General features: G+C 40.6%; 1 protein-coding gene across 6 annotated transcripts in view; it reads left to right on the forward strand.

The window, feature by feature from the left end:
* Positions 1 to 20,685, forward strand: part of MSH2 (mutS homolog 2) — a 107,255-nt gene that overhangs the window by 63,968 nt on the left and 22,602 nt on the right. For all 6 annotated transcript variants that reach the window (XR_012158275.2, XM_073339151.2, XM_073339150.2 and 3 more), the window contains 5 exons: positions 358 to 467; positions 11,756 to 11,879; positions 14,112 to 14,262; positions 17,587 to 17,684; positions 20,235 to 20,480. Coding sequence is in view for 5 of the 6 variants with exons in the window: in XM_073339151.2 (XP_073195252.1) it covers positions 358 to 467; positions 11,756 to 11,879; positions 14,112 to 14,262; positions 17,587 to 17,684; positions 20,235 to 20,480 (729 nt within the window). In the remaining variant the exon portion in view is untranslated. The remainder of the gene's footprint in view (positions 1 to 357; positions 468 to 11,755; positions 11,880 to 14,111; positions 14,263 to 17,586; positions 17,685 to 20,234; positions 20,481 to 20,685) is intronic.

The raw sequence follows: 20,685 nt of genomic DNA on the forward strand, positions 1-20,685 counted from the left end.
CACATCCACACACTATATATATATATATATATATATATATACACACACTACCTGTATGGCCCTGAGGATGTCGCATGGGCCGCAGCTATGTGCTGACTGGGCCGCAAGCGGGCCGTAGGTTGAGAACCACTTGTCTAGTGAGAGGCAAATGGTTAGTCTCCACCCTAGGAATGAGGTAGATAAGCTAAAAGTAGGAAGAATTTCTGAAGTAAGTGCAGTCTGTGAAATAACTGTTGTCACATCTCAGTGAAAACTAACAACTCATTAGTTGTGTACTGGTGCTATTTTGCTTCAGGCTGGTAAGTTCAACTGAATATTTAGAGAAATAATGACTATCACATTTTTTTTCTTTGACAGGAGCACACCAGATGTTGTTGCTGGCAGTATTTGTAATGCCTCTCAACGATCTCAACTCTGACTTCTCCAAGTTTCAGGAAATGATAGAAACAACTTTAGACATGAACAAGGTATGGGATAGTATCAGGGGGCAGCCGTGTTAGTCTGTATCCACAAAAACAACAAGGAGTCCGGTGGCACCTTAAAGACTAACAGATTTATTTGAGCATAAGCTTTCGTGGGTAAAAACCTCAGAACTGGAGCCGGAGGAAGCTCCCGGAGGTGGAGGTGAGTCTGATCTTCCACGTGCTGCTGGGAGTGTCCCAACCAGAGGCTCCTAGCTGCTAGTCCCCACAGGTTGGGGAGGGACAGGACTTGCTCTTCTCCTGCACAGCCCCTTTCAGGGCGGGGAGATCAGACCCACTTCTGGGTACCTCCACAGGCTGCAGGAAGCTCCACAGCTGGGCAGCAGCCCCAGAGCTTCCTGGAGCTGGAGGAGGTTCCCGGAGGTGGAGGTGGATCTGATCTCCCCCTTGCTACTGAGAACACCCCATCCAGGGGCTCTTAGCTGCTAGTCTTGGCCTCACTTCTGCCCTGCCTCTAGAAGTGGATCAGAACTCCCCGTCGAGAGCGCCTGTGCAGGGGATGGACAAGTTCTGTCCCTCCCCAGCGCGGACTAGGACCGAGGAGCCCCCGGCTGGGGTGCTCCCAGTAGCATGGGGAGATTGGATTTCATGGGGAAGGGAATATTTAATGGTACATAATAAATTTTTCATGGCTGTGAAATTGGTAGGGCCCTGGAGATGACGTAGAGGTTTTTCATTGAACTCAAATAATAGGAAAATGCTGGAAGAATTGCAAATTGGGGTTTTGGAAATAAAATATAAAATGTTTAAATAAACCACTTTATTGCATGAATGTGCTTACTTGCTTGAAATCCAAAGCCTGCAGCATTGCTTCTCATCCTCAGAGCAATAGCCAGCTCTAAGAGTGTAAAGATCAATTTAAAAAAGTTAGAAATTTCTTTCTTTTTCCATTTTAAAAACACTTTCACCCTAAATTCACGTAGAAGAGAATATTTCCAGGGGTAACTACTCCCGCCAGGTAACATGGCACACTTGAGCAAGCTGTACAAGAACTTTTTTCAAATAGAATAGCTGATTATATAAAGTCTGTTTTTAGACAAGTTTACACAGCTGTGTTTCCATACTCATATGTGGCGGACTGCCAGGTTGATCTGCCTACACTTCCAATTTATTTGTTTTTGTTTTGTATTTTGCAGTGGTACTGTAACTTTCCAAACTGAAGCTAATTTACTTATTTTTAGTTCCCTGTTCAAGTTTGCAGCAGCTTATTCAGAGGCAGTGGTTGGTTACTTCCCAAATTAAAGATATATTAGAGGGGTTTGAATTTGTAAACATGACTAAATAGATTTTGGTTCACCCCATCTGATCCATATATGTTCCTTTAAATAGTTATAGAAACATGTTTCTCTGCTTCCTGAACTAGTGCTTAATTTCTGCAAAAAAAAATTCCCACCGAAGATGTATTCTTCTGCTAAATTGTGTACAGATGCTACTTTGGATGACTAGAGCTATTCTGATGCTATACATTCAAATTCCTGCTACTGATTTAGCATTTGTTAGGGTTTTAGATGCGCAATTTTTCTAAAATAAAGCTACCTAAATCTTCTGTTGATAGTATTACAAGTTACTTAGATTGTAAGCTCTTCTGGCACAGTAGAGTCCTCGTCCATAAATTGGGCTCCTAGGTGCTACAAATAATAAATACATGCTTGCACATGGGAGCCTATCCTAAATACTGAGGTTGAGATTTTCAAAACTATGTAAGAAATTTGTCATTCAAGTTAATGGGGGATTTTGTCTAAATCCCCTAAAATGCTTTGAAAATTCACCTCTGGTATTTAAAGTACCAAGGCTAATATGGGAGAGAATAACTGAATTTGTATTTTGTGTATTGGAACAAATTTTGAAAGAGAAAATAGCTAAGGACAAAGACGTAAATGGTAATTGGGATAAAATACAACGTGGTTTTACAAAAGGTAGAATCATGCAAGAACAGCCTGACCTCCTTTTTTGAGAAGATAATTGATTTTTTTAGACAAACAAAATGCAATAGATCTAATCTACCTGGATTTCAATAACATATTTGATACAGTTCCACATGGGAAATTATTATTTAAATTGGAGAAGATGGGGATTAATATGAGAATTGAAAGGTGGATAAGGAACTGGTTAAAGGGGAGACTACAACAGTTCATACTGAAAGGTGAACTGTCAGGCTGGAGGGAGGTTACTAGTAGAGTTCCTCAGGGATCAGTCTTGAGACCAAACTTATTTAACATTTTATTAATGACCTTGGCACAAAAAGTGGGAGGGTACTAATAAAATTTGCAGATGACACAAATTTGGGAGGCATTGCCAATACAGAGGAGGACCAGAATATCATACAAGAAGATTTAACATCCTTGAAAACTGGAGAAATGGGATGAAGTTTAGTACTGCAAAGTACAAGGTTATGCACTTAAGGACTAACAACAAGAAGTTTTGCTGTCAGTTGAAAGAGACAGGAGGAGGAGAAAGATCTAGTATTGGCTGGTCACAGGATGACTGGGCTGCCAGTGTGATGTGGTTGTGAAAAAGGCTAATGCAGTCCTAGGATGTATGCAAGGTATTTCCAGTAGAGACAGGGGAGTGTTAGTACCATTATGCAAGGCACTGGTGAGACCTCATCTAGAATACTGTGTGCAGTTCTGGTCTCCAGTCTTTAAGAAAGATGTATTTAGACTGGAAGAGGTGCAGAGAAGGGCCACTAGGATGATAAAAGGAACAGAAAACCTATCTTATGAGAGAAGACTCAAAGAGCTTGGCTTTTTTAGCTTAACCAAAAGAAGGCTGAGGGGACACAGATTGCTCTCTATAAATACACCAGAGGGATAAATACTAGGGCGGGAGGAGAGGAATTATTTAAATTAAGTGCCAGTGTGGACACAAGACAAATGCATATAAACTGGCCATCAGCAAGTTTAGTCTTGAAATTAGACAAAGGTTTGTAACCCTCAGAGGAGTGAACTTCTGGAAGACCCTACCAAGGGGAGCAGTGGGGCAAAAAACCTAACTGACTTCAGGACGGAGACTGATAAGTTTATGGAGGGGATGGTATGGTGAGGCTGCCTACAATGGCATATAGCTGATACATGACTTCTAGCAGCAAATATCTCCAGTGGCTGGTGATGGAACTAAATGGGAAGAGTGACTGTTAAGATAATTCTCTCCCTGTTGTCTAGCTGGTAGGTCTTGCCCACATGCTCAGAGTTTAACTGATCACCATATTTGGGGTGGGAAAGGAATTTCCCCCTAGATCAGATTGGCAGACACCCTGGCAGTTTTTCATCTTCCTCCGCAGCGTGGACCATGGTGTCACTTGCAGGTTTAAACTAGTGTAAATGGTGGATTCTCTGTAACTTAAGTCTTTAAATCATGATTTGAGGACTTCAGTAACTCAGCCAGAGGTTATGGGTCTATTGTAGGAGCAGCTGGGTAAGGTTCTGTGGCCTTCAGCGTGCAGGAGGTCAGACTAAATGATCATCATGGTCCCTTCTGGCCTTAAAGTCTATGAATCTATGAATATTCATAACTCTTATGGACTCCTGTGGAATGTTATATGTGAGGACGTATCTGGAAGAGACACATCTGTAAGCCCCTGCCTGTGCCACTCTGTCTCATGTCTTATACTTAGATTGTAAGTCCCTTGGGGCAGGGACCATTGTGTTTGTACAACATGGCACAGTGGGGTCCTGGTTCATGACTAGGGTCCAAAGGCACTATGGTAATGCAAATAATAAATAAAGCAAATGTTTTACTCTAGTACTAGGATATGTATTTTAATTGTTTTGAGGTAAAATAAAATACAAATGACAAATTGACAATACTGACAGAAAAAAAATGACTGGTAAAGCCTCATTAATAGATGGGTGTTGATTAATGGTCAGTCTTTCAGACTGTAGTGTCCAGCAAATGTTCGGTCTCTTTATGCCCACAACATCAGGAAGATTATCCTTATCATGAGAATGAAAGACTGTAAGAACACATGACAGTGACATCAGAAACATTCACAAATAACTACCCAACTGTTTTATTAATAATTTTGTTATGCAGCTAAACAGTGCCACAAGCACTGAAATATGACAGCGGATAGAAACAATGCAAAGTGTTTAGCCCTATGACTGCTATCGCTCACATCTCCTGCCCAGGAACCCCAGAGTGTCAGTCATTACTTTCTCCTCATCATCTGTAGTGGTCGTCCTAGCGTCTCCTGGTGCGTTCCCCATCCCCACTTCCACCCCCGCACATAGGTTAGGCAATATCTTTTATCCTGAGTTACCCTACTAAGGTTATATACCGTTTCCAACCCCTTTTTCCTTATCCATACTTCCACACCCCACTAATTTAGGGATCTCCCATTTCTCTTTGGCTGTAGGCCCTGTGTTGCAACATTGGTTAATGTTTTGTATTCCAACTCTATATCCTAAATATACTTTACCTTCTATTCTTGGGTATATTGGAAATGTACAGTTCATTCACTAATATCAAAATTGCAGTAAGATTATCACCTCTTGAGCAACTGTATAAGCAAAAGAAGGAAGTTAACAAGTTTCTGCCACACATTTGGCTTTAAAGATCGTTGCAATTCTGACTTTCTGAAGAGGCCAATGAAGTTTTCCTAAATGGTATTAAATATTGTTTGTCCTGTAGCCTGAATACTGTGTGACTTCTACATCTGTTTACTGACCAATAATTGTCAATAACAATTGTTCTGCATTTCTTAAGTCTGAAACTGTTTTTCCACAGAGACTTGTGTAGAACCACTAATTGGCCCTTGTGAAGTGTTTCTAAATCCCATAGTTTTGGTGCTGTCAGGGAACCTGTTCCAGGACTCGTAATTCTAGCATGTGACCAGTTCATGATACTTTTCTCTACTGCTGTAATGTCAAGTACACGTAGCATTATTTGATTGAATCAAGTGTGCATCGCTAATATGTTGCCTCTGTGGCAAATAATTGATCCAGATATAAAAGTTAACTTTCCTTCCCAGCATAGAGAAGCTTTTTCTTATGAAGAAAAAAAACAACCTGTATTAACTTTGGTTAAACTGTTACATAACTTCATTGTAAGATACCGTAGATCACAGGTCTAAGATTTTTGGCAAAACTTTCTATTTTATGTCAGATCACTGAGGAAGACTTGAAAGATGCAATTCAATAAAGACGAGTGCAAAGTACTTCACTTAAGAAGGAAAAACCAAATGCACAATTATAAAATGGAGAATAGCTAGATGGTAGTACTACAGGAGAGGATCTGGGTGTTACAATGAATCACAAAATAAATGAGTCAAGTGTGATGCTGTTGCAAAAAAGGCTTGTATTCTGGAATACGTTAACAGGAATGTTGTATGTAAGACACAGGGCGCAATTGTCCTCAGCTGGAGTACTGTGTCCAGTTCTGAGCTCCATACTTCAGGAAAAATGCAGTCAAACTGGAAAGAATCCCGAGGAGAGCAACAGAAATGATTTTAAAAAAAGGTTAGTTTTTCAAATCTTATGAGGTAAGGTTCAGAAAAGTGAACATGTTTAGTCTTCAGAAAAAAAGACTGATTGGGAGGGACTTGATAAGTCTTCAAATATGTTAAGGGCTGTTACTAATAGTTTGGTGATCAATTGTTCTCCATGTTCACTGAAGGTAGTACAAGAAATATTGGCCTTAGTCTGCAGCAAGCAAGATTTAAATTGGACGTTAAGAAAAACTTTCTAACTGTAAGTGTAGTTAAGTTCTGGAATATGGTTCCAAGGGAGGTTGTAGAATCTCCATCAGTGGAGTGTTTTAAGAACAGGTTAGACAGACACCTGTCGGGGTTGGTATACATTTACTTGGTCCTGCTTCAATGCAGGGGGCTGGATGTGAGGACTTCTCTAAGTCTCTTCCAACCCAACGCTTCTGATTCTGAGAGAGAAAACCCTGACCTTTTGGTCTGTTTCTGAAAGTAAGTGGCAATAATCAGTTGCGATTATTGTAGACTATGTTCAACAGTCCTGAAAATTCAGAGTTGACATCTTCATGTCCTTTCACTAAAATAGGTCCTATGCATTTCTGTAACGGTAATCTTTGAAGTGTAAAATAGCAAACATGATTCATAGATGTCACTAATTTCCCCAGGTGGTTAGTACTATATATTAATATTCTGTTCACAATATATTTTTTCAGTCATTTCAGGAAAAGCTTTTATTACTGATAATTAAGGCTGCAAGTCTGTCACGGAAGTCACAGATTCCATGACTTTCTGGTACCTCCGGGGCTTCTGCAGAGGCCGGTGTGGCTGACCCGGGCGCCGCGTGAGCAACTCAGGAAGCCCTTAGGTCAGCTGCACCAGTCGCTGCTCAGGCAGTCTTGGGCCACCACACCTCCCTCACCCCCAGCAGCAGCAGGAGTTTGGGTGTGGGAGGGGGCTCAGGGCTGGGGCAGGAGGTTGGGGAGGGGGTGGGGGCTCTGGGTGGTGCTTACCTTGCAGGGACGGGGGGCTCCCTGGGAGCGGCAACATGTCCTTCGGCTCCTAGGTAAAGGTATGGCCAGGCAGCTCCGTGCGCTGCCGCCGCCCCTACAACTCCCATTGGCTGTGGTTCCCGTCCAATGGGAGCTGCGGAGCCAGCACTCAGGGTGGAGGCAGCATGCAGAGCTCCCTGGCTGCGCCTGCGCCTAGGGACATGTCGCCACTTCCGGGGAGCCGTGTGGAGCCAGGTAGGGAGCCTGCCAGCCCTGCTAAACACCCTCCCCCCTTCCCCCCCCCAAGCAGTAGTGGGGGTCCCAGGCTGCACGCTGCTGCCCAGCACCATGGCGCCCCTGGTCTGCCCTGCCCCCGAGCACCCAAGGGTTTTTTTCATCTGTGTGCCGTTTTGATGGTATAGCTTAATAATTGGCTTTCACTCTTTGTTTGAAGGAAGACAGGTCGATTGACAAAAATCCTAGAATTTACAATATATGCTAATAGAGATTTATAACCTTACACTAGTTGGAGACCATCTGTTGATTTAGTTTTATGCCTTGGGACATCTTCTGTTCTTTTCCAACAACTGTGCTAAGCTCTTACCCTTCAAATCACATTCCAACTTGATGTAAATGTTTTTATTGCACTTCTGCTAAACAAAATAATGAATTGGATATTTGTAGTAGCACCTTATAAAATGCACTATGTGGGATTTGTTTTCAAGTCATAGGAGTTAATTAAAATGGTGGTTGATTTGCCAGCTGTGGTTGTACTGGAACAATAACCTTTCCTCAGTATGAGCATTAAAATTTATGCCTTCCGGCTTTGCATTTTGTTAGGTTTTTATAGGATTTAACTATAATGGCTGAGTCTAATAGAGAATAAGGTATGACAGAATTACAAGGTGTCATAGCAACCAAGTTTTATCAGTAATCCATTCAGAGTAAGCTTTCTGGGGTAGGTATCAAAGAACACTATTTGAAAAGCAGCATATATATTTGCAGTCCTAATAATGACTTATTCACTTAAATAGCTGTAATAAATATTGGTAACTGGATAACTCTTTTTCCATTCCTGTATTTGATTAGTTATCACTTTTTTCCATAGGCTTGATGCTCTGTACGTGTACAAAGAGTGTATTAGACTACAGCATTGCCTAGAGGGGTCCAAATGGAATAGATTTTAATTAGTAATGGGTAAATATATGTACCTACTTAAGTGTTTGCAGCATTTGAGCTGTATCTTATTTATTATCCACCCATGTACATTTTAACATAGCCAAATGTGTCGGAGTATTTATTAATATACACCAGCAGTCCTGAGAAAACTAAATCTTGGCAAGCTGAAAAAAGGGCTTTTTTGGGTGGGAGGGGGGGTGAGATGGGAGGGGGCTAGCTAGTTCTTCTCTTGTTTAGTCAGCACTGAGTTAGGAGATTTGCATTCAGTCTAATGCCCTGGTAAGTGAATGCATGTGGATTAAAACAATGTGACAGAGATACATATGGCTTAAAATGGAACAACTCATGGCTATTTGATCTAGACTTTGCTGATGACATTGCTCTTATCAGTGAAGATGCCAACGGACTACAAAAATGCACAAACCAAGTAAAAAGTAATGGAGAAAGGTTTGAGATACGATGCAAAAAAATGAAAAGTCATATTAATGGGGACTACAGGGATAGAAATCAAAATTGAAGAGAAAACGGAAAAGGTGGACAGTTTTACGGATCTTGGAAGTACCATCAGCCAATATGGTACTAGTTCCGCAGAAATAAGAAGAAACTGGAAGGCAAATGCTGCATTTGGAAGACTCAAAAACATCTCCCTCAAGACAAAACTGAATGTGAACAAAGCAATTGTTATCGCCATCACAACATATAGCAGTGAGACATGGCAATTTACCAAGAAAGATATGCAAAAGCTGGATGCATTTAATCACAAATGTCTGAGAAGAATATTGGGAATAACATACAGAGATAAGAAGACAAATGAAGTCAGAAAAATTAGTGGACAAGGCACCCTCTCACAAATCATCTACAGAAGACATTAGTGGTTGGGACATGTGCTGAAAATGGAAAAAGCGGTCACCAAATACTGCCCTTGAATGGAAGCCAGAAAATGCAAGAAGAAAGAGAGGAAAACTTTGAATAACATGGAAAGGAACAATTCTGAACAACATCAAGCACCTCAACATGAAATGGGAAGATTTGGAGAGAAGGGCAGTTGACTGGCAAGGATGGCAAATGTGGGTAGCCCAATGTGCAAAAGCAGAAGATGGTCTAAGGGAATGCCCTGGTATGTGTTTGATACAGCAATCTGTCCGTTCATGACTGTTGTTCATCTACTGTTCCATGCCCGGAATGGAAATCAAAATCTTTGATCTGTTATGGCAGATTCCATTGAAACTAACTGCATGTTTGTACTCCTTAATCTCCGAAGCCAGGTGGACATTTGGCTATACTGGAATAGGAGAATCCTTTATTTTAGAATTCAGTATCCATTTCAACAATGAAAAAATCATTGATGTGCTCTTAAAGCTGAAAATGTGTGCATGGTGATGGTGGCTGACTTTTTATTCCTGCTCTTATGTGAAGCCCAGGAGAGAATAAATCCAGTCCTTCAGTGTTTTCCTAGGTTCTGGTGGATTTTTCCATAGTCATATGGCAGAATGTTGCCATAAAAAAGCATTTTAATGTCTGAAAACTATTGGGATTCACAATTCCACATGTTCTTTCTAAAATTTCTCACACCAGATTGGCAGCTGCACATGGAATGAAGAGAGACTTGGTGAAGGAGAAGAGAATAGCTTCTGTGTTGGGCAACTTTTCTAAATACAGTTAGGGCTACAGTTTGTAAAAAAAATTAAAGTTTAAACTTTCCAATGTTCTATTTTGGGATAATAGATTGATTATTTTATTATTCTGAAAAGTTTTATCCGGAATGGCAGATATGATTGATTGGTTTTTTTGCTTGTTTGGTTGGTTTTTTTACCAAATAGTTTAGGAACTCCTTTGTGTGTGTTTGTTAATAAGCTGCATCATCTAGTAAGTTCAATTTTCACAGTTAAGGTTTATAAAACATTAAATATTAGCTTAATCAGCTTACCTTGGAGAATGTGGTCAAATGTAACAGTTCTGTTTCAGCATCTGCTAGTGAAGGATAGTTGAGTATAGTCTTCAAATACTTGAAAGTGGCACAGGTGATAACAGATCTGTTTACAGGAGTTGGAGTAAGCAATCAATTTGCTGGCTCCTACAGACTCTTACTGGAAGCAGTGCAAACTGGGATACACACTTCTAGGTGTCTATGGATATAAATGCTGAAAACTTATTTTCATGTTTTGCCTTTTTGTGATTACTGGCTTTGGAGCAGAAGGGGGGAACTGGATTTGGTTTGAAATGGAACATGGGAGTCTTTCAACCTTCAATTTGTGAGTCTGTGTGTAGTCCTAGTTGGCAGGGAACGAGAATCTGTAGCTCCTCATAGCTGTTTGGTCTGTGTGAAATTAGTTTCTGTGATGTGGCTCCTGTTCTTGTAGGTGAATGGATCGGTCTTCTTGATATGTCAGGCAGGTGATAGTCAATCCAGATGCAGGATTTTTTTCACCAAGTTCAATGCAGGAAAGCTTTCTTGGTGCACAGCTTTCAGATCTGGGGGTGGAAAAACTATAGTCAGGATAGTGTAGGCTACCTGTCCAGTAGTTTTGCTTGAGCACTATTGTTAGGTAAGGAGAGAGAAATGTGCATGCTTTTGTAGTGGGTGGTCCTGTTTAACTGCAGGACCAGCCAAGGTCAGAGAGACTAAGCTGACTAAATGGATCTTTGATCTTTGAACTTTGAAAGCTCACTTTCTTCTTTAAGCTTCTTGGGTCTCTTGCTTTCGACAGGCTCCTTTATTCTGTTAGTGTGAGCACTGACCTCAGTGCTGTAATACTTGCAGTGCAATGCATTCTCTTCGTTCCTGTCTTTACTTTTCTTGGAAATTTCTAAGCACTGATTTTCTTGTTGGTATTCAGGCATAGATTTGTGTTTTCGCCCCATGTTTACCTTTTTACCTCATCTTTATCTGTGGAGGATTTCTGGTTTGAATTCAGTACTGCGCTAAATGGATACAAAAAAATAGCCGAGCAGTGAGCCTATTGTAGTGCAGTATTAATATTGTTTGTTTGATTTTCCAGCCACCACTTTGTGTGTGTTCTGTGTATTATGTTGGAACTGCTTGAATCACAGAGCTGCAGGACACAAGAAGCAGTGTTTAACAAAAATAAGTACCTGAAAAAAACATTGAGTGGATTGATAAACAGGTGTAAATCAGTAAAAACCGAATTCCTTTAATAAAAAAACGGGTAATTTTTCCGTGAAAATAGGTAAAAACTGAAAATGCAGAACACTACATATCCCTAAAGAGGTAACTGTAAACCCAGAGTTCCCATGAGGCTGGAGTTCTGGGAAAAGGTGTATTTAAGCTATGGGGAAGTCTGATGAGACCACACTAGTCCCAGGGGCTAGGCAGTTGAAGCACAGGGTGCCAGGTCTCAGGAGGGACACTCTAGCATGGGATAATGCTTAGAATGTGTTTAGATTCAAAAAGCTTAGTGTACATGGGACCCAGTGACAAACACAGCAGCCTGCAGAGTGTCCAGCCAGATGGGGAGCGCTACCAGGCTTTGTATGTGATTCAGCTAAACTCTCACCAGCTAAGAATATAATCTGACACAAACAATACTGAATTATGAAATGTTGAACAAAATCTATTAAACCAAATCAAACTAAATGACTAATGTAAAAACATTGAACATCTGCATAACAAATGTATGCAGCAATCAAAATAGTTGTATTCATTCTCATTCTTCTTTTCGTAGGTGGAAAATCATGAATTCCTTGTGAAGGCTTCTTTTGATCCTAATCTGACAGAGTTGAGAGAGAAGATGAACAAACTAGAGGAGAGCATGCAGTCTCTTCTAAAGACTGCAGCCAGAGAACTAGGTACGGTGGGGTAAAACTCTCTTTAATACTTTCTTCATAAAGTGCTTTGAGCTCTACTGACCATTTAAGAGTAAGGTATTTTTATCTTTAGTTTAATTATTTAATTATTTGTTAGACTGCTGGATGATTTTAATGGTGTTATTTAGTATGGTACATGGAGAGTAACAAGCAGCTTTATGTCCAAATTGCTTTTTGTGAAAGATGGTGTTTCAGAACGTTTACCCAGTTGCTGCATACCTATTACAGGGTTGTACAGAGTTTATTTACTGTAACTGTGTCTAGCCTTCTCCACTGATTTTATTTTTATTAAGATCCTTGGGGAATGTGTATTCAAATATCCTGTCCTTATCTATTCTTATGGGTGTCCATTCTGGAAATGCCCATTTCTGTGGTATGAAGGTGCATATAAAATGGAATACAGAATTCTACTGAGCAGAATTAAAGATTTAAAGACTACAATTTCTTGTGTGTACAGTCAGTGCAAATCTCACACTGATCAATAATTAAATGATCTCTTTTAATGAAAATAAAGTGGTAAGAAACTGACAAAATAAATTAATCTAAATTAGTTTTATATTTACATCATGGTTTTGCTCATGTGTCCCTGCTGCTTCTTCTGGAGGTTCCAGATGTACCCTACACACACACTGCTATCAGAATATTCAGTTTTTCTTTATAGATCATCTAGTTAGTCGACTACTTGAGTGAATGAAACTCTGCTTAGTTTGCTGTTTTCCAAAAATGGAACTAAACTTATTTCTGGCTACTTTGATTGGTTTTTGGGACACAAGTAAACCAAACTTGTTTTTACTTTGTGCTTCTAAACAAAATACCTGGATGAAAGGGAGCAAAAGACTTGATTGGCTAGGAGTGGAACTGGGGTTTCCACCTCCAGAAGCATGTATCAATTGAGATAAGCAGTTCTTTTAATACAAATGAGCGTAGCTCTATATGAGGGCTTCTCAAACTTCATTGCACCGTGACCCCTTTCTGACAACAAAAGTTACTACAGAACCCTATGAGGGGGAACTGAAGTCTGAGCCTGCCCGAGCCCCACCCCCTTAGAATCATAGAATATCAGGGTTGGAAGGGACCTCAGGAGGTCATCTAGTCCAACCCCCTGCTCAAAGCCGGACCAATCCCCAATTAAATCATCCCAGCCAGGGCTTTGTCAAGCCTGACCTTAAAAACGTCTAAGGAAGGAGATTCTACCACCTCCCTAGGTAACGCATTCCAGCGTTTCACCACCCTCCTAGTGAAAAAGTTTTTCCTAATATCCAACCTAAACCTCCCCCACTGCAACCTTGGGCGGAGAGGGCGCAAAGCCAAAACCCAGGGGCTTCAGCCCTAGGCAGGGGTCCTGTAACCTGAGCCCCACCACTTAGTGCTGAAGCCCTCAGGCTTCGGCTTTGAGGCTCAGACTTCGGCTTCAGCCCCAGGCCCCAGCAAGTCCTAAGCCAGCCCTGGTGACCCCATTCAAATGGGTTCGCGACCCACTTTGGGTTCCTGACCCACAGTTTGAGAACCGCTGTTCTATACTGATAGTTGTATAGACAATACTTGTAATTTGCTTTGTACACATCATATTAAGTCTTAGTTGAATATGGAGGGAGAAGGAGGAGTGAGAAAAATTGTTAATTGTTAAAAATTAATCCTCTTAATTGCTGAGGATAGGACAAGAAGCAATGGGCTTAAATTGCAGCCAGGAAGGTTTAGGTTGGATATTAGGGAAAAACTTCCTAGCTGTCAGGGTGGTTAAGCGCTGGAATAATTTGCCTTGGGAGGTTGTGGAATCTCCATCATTGGGGATTTTTAAGAGCAGGTTGGACAAACACCTGTCAGGGATGGTCTAGATAATACTTAGTCCTGCCATGAGTGCAGGGGACTGGACTAGATGGCCTCTTGAGGTTCCTTCCAGTCCTATGATTCTATGATGTGATGCTTATTTTGTATCCAGCAGCAGGATGGAGCTTTGAGTTAGATAAATGTGCCATTTGATGGTTTACTGAATTAATGGTGGAGGTGAGCAATACATTTCCGTATAAAGTTCAGATGTTTCCTGTCTGTAGCACCAAAGACAAGAACATTGAACATGGCGTGCCCAATATAATTTAAATGGCAACCCAGTTGACAGGCAGCATTCAGAGAATAGGGATAATATGGTGACATGTATTTCTAATGGTGAAATCATTCATTTCTCTTTTCTTTCCCCACCTTCCTCCTACTGAAAAGGCTTGGAAGCTGGCAAGAACATCAAACTGGACTCCAATTCACAGTTAGGACATTACTTCCGAATTACCTGCCGGGAAGAAAAAGTTCTCCGGAACAATGCAAAATATAAGATCTTAGATACCCAGAAGAATGGTGTGAAATTCACAAACAGGTATTTGGCAAACAGAATTAATCTTTTCAGTTGTTTGTTTTGAGATGCTAATTCATCCCTTTTTGTGTAGACCTATGGGGGTCGTCTTTCAGAAAAATACTGTTCGCATATTACTCCTGGGGGAATTCTGCACCACTGCGCAATGCAGAATTTTGCATTAACTTGCATGCAGAATCCTCCCCCCCCCCCCTCCCCGAAATGGTTTGCAGTCCTGCTAGCCACCACTAGGGGCAGCTGGACCTGGCAGTGTCTAGCTCGCACATAGAAGACACCACGGGGGAGGAGGGGGCGGGAGGTAGAGGGTTCCTGGCAGCTGCAGTTCCAAGCACGCCCTGAGGGAAGGAGACAGTGAGCAAGCCTGGGACCCAGCACCAGACTGTTTCTCCCTCTGTATCCCTGGGCTCTGGGCGGGAGAGGGGGCGGGGGTATCTGGGCAAGGGGGGGCCCCGTGGCAGGGGTTGGGGGGAGAGGATACAGGTATCTGGGCCAGGGAGCGTGGCTGGGCTCTGCGGGGAGGGGGGGGAGTGGGTTTGGGTGTATTGGCTGGGGGGGGCCCTGTGGCTGGATTGGGGGGGAGGGGTTGTGGCTGTCTAGCCCCCCCATCTGGGCTCTGGATGGGGGTGGAATGGGGAAGAGAAACAGGAACTGGGTTGTCATAGGGGTTTCTTTAACTCTCTACTCCTGGGGGAATTTTTGCCTGTCTGTATTGTTATAGACGTACTTGCCGACAGGTATTTTGAAATAAATTACCAAAGTAATTGAAACTGGTGTGATTATGCAGTGTTATTTTGACAACATCTGCAGAATTTTTAATTTTTTGTTGCAGAATGCCCCCAGGAGTAGCCTATTTACATATTGAATTGCTTGGTTTCCCCCTCTTCTGTGTAATCATTCTGCTCACAGACTGAAATGTTGTTGAGATAGGCGTGAGGGAAGGGATGCTGGTGCAGGCATGGCTGTCACGACCACACGTTCCCCTTGTATCCTGCTATAGATTTTTGCTGCTTTGATTTCAGTCCATTTCTCTTGGATGATTTGGCTGCAATTGACCATAGTAACAGCTGCAGTGAAGGCATTCTTGCAGGCTGTTGTAGAAAACAGCAAATTCTAGTTATCCCTGAATTTTATATGCTGCTATTTGAGGTAATCGTTTCTGTCCTCTAGTGTATTTTGCTTAATTAATTTTCTTGCATCTTGGCCTTTCCAAATATGCTGGCTTAGTTTTTGTACATTTGTGTAGATGATCAAAACAAGAATGAGGAAATAAACATTAATTTGATTGAAAGATTACAATGATCTTCAAAACATCCCTAAAATGTAAAGCAGTTATCTTTTGTGCTCTTAGTTGTTCTAAATCTTGTTTCATTTCACAATCCAAAATTGATGTTAAATACTGTTAATCAGCTATTGAAGATGCTAAATTTAACAAGGGAAAAGAATCCCTTAGAAAAACTGAACTTTTTTGTAACATTTTTGTTGTGCATAAAGGCACCCAGATAGACTGAGGTGACAGTCATGGAGCTGAATCTCCTCTATTCATAGAATAGGCATAGTCGCAGTGCGTGCTTTCCTATACGGCCCCATAGAACCTAACCTGGAGAGCGGAGATTAAAAGGTAGCTTAGAGTTGTATGTAGATATATATTTGTTTGAACATCATGTTGTGAAGCTGCTTGGAGTGGCTCAGAGCATGAGCACCAACCTCAGGGCAGACTGTTGAGGAGGAGGGCACACATCCCAAATTGATTGAGAGTTCTATACTTAGATTTCACCAACGAATTACCAAGTGTGAATTCCTCAGGCACTGCGGTAGCCTTAACATGGAGTCAGACAGTTCCCTTAGGTACTCCAGTCTATCTTGCCTCCCAGATAAGCTTGCTGTTGTGATAGATGGTCCCTTATATCAAAAATCAAATATTCAGGTTACTCTCAGTCCCAAAGGACCAGGCACTTAGCCCAGGTCAGTTGTACTTTAGGTCCTACTCCAAGGACGACAATTGTAGCTAATTCTATAATAAATTAACTAAAAATGTATTAACGAAGAAAAAGAAATAAGTTATTTACAAGGTTAGAGCAAGTAAACATACCCTTTGGAACCTAAGATTAACTCATTTGTGTGTGTATTGGAAGCTGCTACAATATGCAAGCTCTATAAGTCCTTTAGGGTTAACCCAGGCCAAGCACTGGGGATCCCTTGTGTATGCTTAGAAATCTTGCACCTTCCAAGTCCAGGCAGTGAAGAGATGCGGTTTGTTCCTGTCAGGGATTTTTATTCCCTTCCCGCAGAGTTCAAGCTGATTTGACAAGTCCCCATGCACATCTCCTCTTCATAGGTGTGGGGGGGAGCAATCAATGAAGTCTTGTCCTTTGATGTTCCACAATGATTTGTCTGGTGTCTGTGGGCCTTCTTTTGTTGGACAGGAAATAATACTTCCTGTGGTGAACTAGTATTTAGCACATGCTAGTGCTTCTCTCTTGACCCTGGGGGTTTACAGTTTCAGAGCAAACACGTAAATATTACCTTATAACATGGGATGCAGATATGTGAGATTACTGCCTGCATCAATTTACAAGCATTTCATAAAGTCTAACACTAAACATGTTTTCATAAACCTAATACCTGTTGTAACAATGCTAACATACAGGTGAGCCAGACTGGTTTTCAGCTATGCATTTGTGAATGTTCAATTGAAGCCTAGGGGCCTTGGAATGAGCTGTCTCCTGATCTGCCAGCATCACACATCCATCTGAATCCACCTTATCTGAAGACTATGAATTGTTCATAATGTGCAGTAGCTACTTGAGACTTTATGAATGAAAAAAGTAGACTTCTCATAGTATACATTGCTTTCTTCAACTGTGCACAGCTCTAATATGGACCTCTCTACGTGTTTGGACAAATCAGTTTGCTCAGTGTCAGGTTTTCCCCCATCAGATCTTCCACACATCACAGTTCATTATAGAGTAGCCAAAGTTCAGTTCTGCTTCTGTCCTTTTAAAAAATAAATCCATTCTCATCACACACACACATAGCAAACAGGTACATTGCTAGATTTTAAAAATAGCAGTGTACAGATACATTAAACTGCTGCTTAGGGTCACAGCAGTGATCTTCTGTTGGACTGTAGTCTAAACTCTGATCCATTTGTTCAGACCAACATAACCTTAGATGTTCTGCATCTTGATTTTTGGATTGTCCTCCCCAAGTTGAACACCCAGGACAATATCTTGCCATTAACTGAAAAAACAAAAAGTGATGTATTGTAGCAAATGGTAGTACAGACTGAGAGAACATCAACTTGAAATATTGTGATTTTGTTCACAGTAAATTGAGCTCCTTCAATGAAGACTACGTAAGAAGCAGAGAAGAGTATGAAGAGGCTCAGGAAGCCATTGTTAAAGAAATCATTAATATTGCTTCAGGTAAATAGGGCTCTGTTAACAAATGAAATGAGCTGAAATGTTTGGAGAACTTACTATAATCTTTCTTTTTTTTCCTGTATACACAATGATCTATTGTTTGCAGTTGGTTTCAAGCTCGAGTCCCTTAACTCCCAAATTGTTTGAAAATGGATTGGTCACCTATTCAGGTGGCCAAAATGTTTAACACTCCTGGATGAAGAGTTATAGCTTACCTGGAAGCGTAGTTTCATGCAAAGCAATTCTTAAATCTTTAGGGGACAAATTAAAAAGCTCGTGGACATAAATCCCAAATCTAGGGGGGAAGAAAAAAATTCTGCTAAGCAAGCTTTATTTAAATGAGCCACTAGCCCAGTAAGGAAAGAGCTGACAGTTCTGCATCTTTAAGCCAAAGAATAGTAAAGAAAATTGTAGAAAGCAACACAGTATAAGTGTCCTGTGTCTTTATGAATACTTTCTTGACTGCTTTAAGTCGATCAAAGAAATGCTGGTAATTATTTATGTGAAGCACTGCTCCTAAGAACTGGCTTTGCAGTGGGTTTTGAATAATAATTGGCAAACTTGCAAGTGCATAAAAGGGAGAATGAGTAACGAGGAAAAAAGCTGCTGATAGGAGGCAAAAATGTTAGGTGCAGAGGGATAAATAATCAATTAGCATTGCAGCACCCACGTGTGTTTCACACTCTCTGTAGAACTACAGTAGGTGCATGTGTGTGTGTGTGTGGCAACCGTCACGTACTTGAGACCAGTCTGTTGCAGCAGCCTTGTCCTAATGTTTTTTCTTTCTTTAGCTTGTCTCTCACAGCAAATGTATTTTGGGAATAGATAGTTAAGCACAGATATGATGCTGAAACAGAAATGGAAATTACTCAAGATTTCTCATTCTGCCACATAAACTGTTCCGGATTATAGGAACTGTAGGTCCTATTCTGTATCTGGGTACCATAATTAAAGAAATACAAAATGTTTAGAAGACGACTGAATCTCTTGCTCTCCACTGAAGTTTTATATTACATTTTGTTTACTTATATCTGGAGTTAAAGGCAGCAAAATCCCCCATAATGATTTTTTTGCATAAAGCTTGTTTAACTTTTATTCTCAATTTCTGTTGTATTCATTTGCTTAACTATAGTCAGTTGCAGTGGCCGCTTGCATACACTACTATGTATAGAATTCACTCACACATTGCAAAGCCAGCATTCGTTTGGCTTGATTGGATCGTATTTTCATAGTTTGCATCATGCAGTAGCTATTCGTTATGTCTTTTGCTTTAATATACATGGTGCAGCTGCGTGAAAGCAAATTAGGAGGTTTGTAAAAATGGCATCTTCTACAATAAACATCCAGCAGACATAAAAGTAGGTCTCTCTTGACTCATTTGAAGACTTCACTGGTGTGTTAACACAAGCCCACAGATGTATAATCCTATATTTAAACATAATTTTTCTGTCTTCCTTCAGTGGAGGCAATACAATAAAGAAACTTTCTACAGTCTGGATTGGGTATACGATTCTTAATTGGAAGTGATCTTTTAAAAAAAAGCCTTCATGCTGTTCTGTACCCTGCTGTTCAATGAGATGTCAGTGGAGCTAGTTAAAACCCAATGAGAGAGTTCTAATTTCCCAGTGAAGATTGCCTGGTAGAATGTTCTGGAATGAAATTTTTTTGCACTGCACTAGTCACTTCTTTTGACATGTTATACCACTTGTAAATATTAAAGTAATTACAGGTTTGTAGTTCAATCACTATAAACACCCCCAACAAACATTTAATGCTATTAACACAGGTTATAGAATTTAAATAACTGCACAGTATGTGTTCTCACTCGACCTTGTTTTCGCGACACATCCAAATAGTGGTCATCAGAGATTGTGTGGGAGGAAAATATTTCCAGCTACATTGTCATTCTGACCATCTATTTTTCCATATTAAAATAAGCTTCCCCCCTTCTCTAATGCCAGTAAGAGGCAATTAGTAATGGTCATGCCTCCTCCCTATTATAGACTGAGAGCATCTTATCTTTGTGGCCCAAGTGGAGGAATCGCATCATGACGTCTTAACTCTCGCTTCAAATATGGTGTGTGGTGATTTGTCACTTAAGCAGCCAAGTACGCATTTGTATTATCACATACAATTCATTCAGTTCAGATTTGTCACTATCATCTGCAATAGGTGGTCTGCAAAATGAATGGAGTTATTTATCAAAAATGTCTTCATTATTGGTTTCCATATTTGCTTTAAAGCAAAATTTAATTAAAAAAACATGGATTTTGTGACCAGATCATAGTAATTGAGTGGAAAGTATGTGAAAGATAAGTTGAACTCTGATTTGAGATTTTCCATGCAGCTTTATTGTAAATTGCAGTCTTTTGTTTTTCATAGTGTCCACAAAATGCTGTTTGCTGCACAAACACAAAAGGAGGGACAGTCCCTGCCCTAAAGAACTTACCCTATTTTAGTTCAAATTTATGTTAAAAGTTCCCTTGTTTTTTATTTCTATAAATATAAATTCAGTACAGTTATAGATTAATTGTTCTGCTTTTCTTAAAACAGGATATGTAGAGCCAATACAGACAATGAATGATGTGATAGCTCAGTTAGATGCTGTCGTCAGTTTTGCTCATGTATCAAATGGAGCACCTGTGCCATACGTACGTCCGGCCATTCTGGAAAAGGGACAAGGAAGGATTCTGTTGAAAGGTTCCAGACACCCTTGCATTGAAGTTCAAGATGACATAGCATTCATCCCCAATGATGTTAACTTTGAGAAGGGCAAGCAGATGTTCCATATTATTACTGGTAAAAACTAATTTATATGCAATATTTTCAGTTTTCATTTAAACTCAAGAAGCAATGTCAATTTTGCAGTATTTCTTGTGGAAGATGTTTTTAAAAAATAAGTCTGTCAAAACCATTCAGTGCTTTATAGGTGGGGGGGGGGAGGGGAAAGAGTGGGGAAAGAGACCATTTAGTAATTTACTTATACCAGTGTTGGCATTTGGGG

Source organism: Lepidochelys kempii, chromosome 3, assembly GCF_965140285.1.
Source record: "Lepidochelys kempii isolate rLepKem1 chromosome 3, rLepKem1.hap1, whole genome shotgun sequence".
In the NCBI taxonomy this organism is placed as follows: domain Eukaryota; kingdom Metazoa; phylum Chordata; order Testudines; family Cheloniidae; genus Lepidochelys; species Lepidochelys kempii.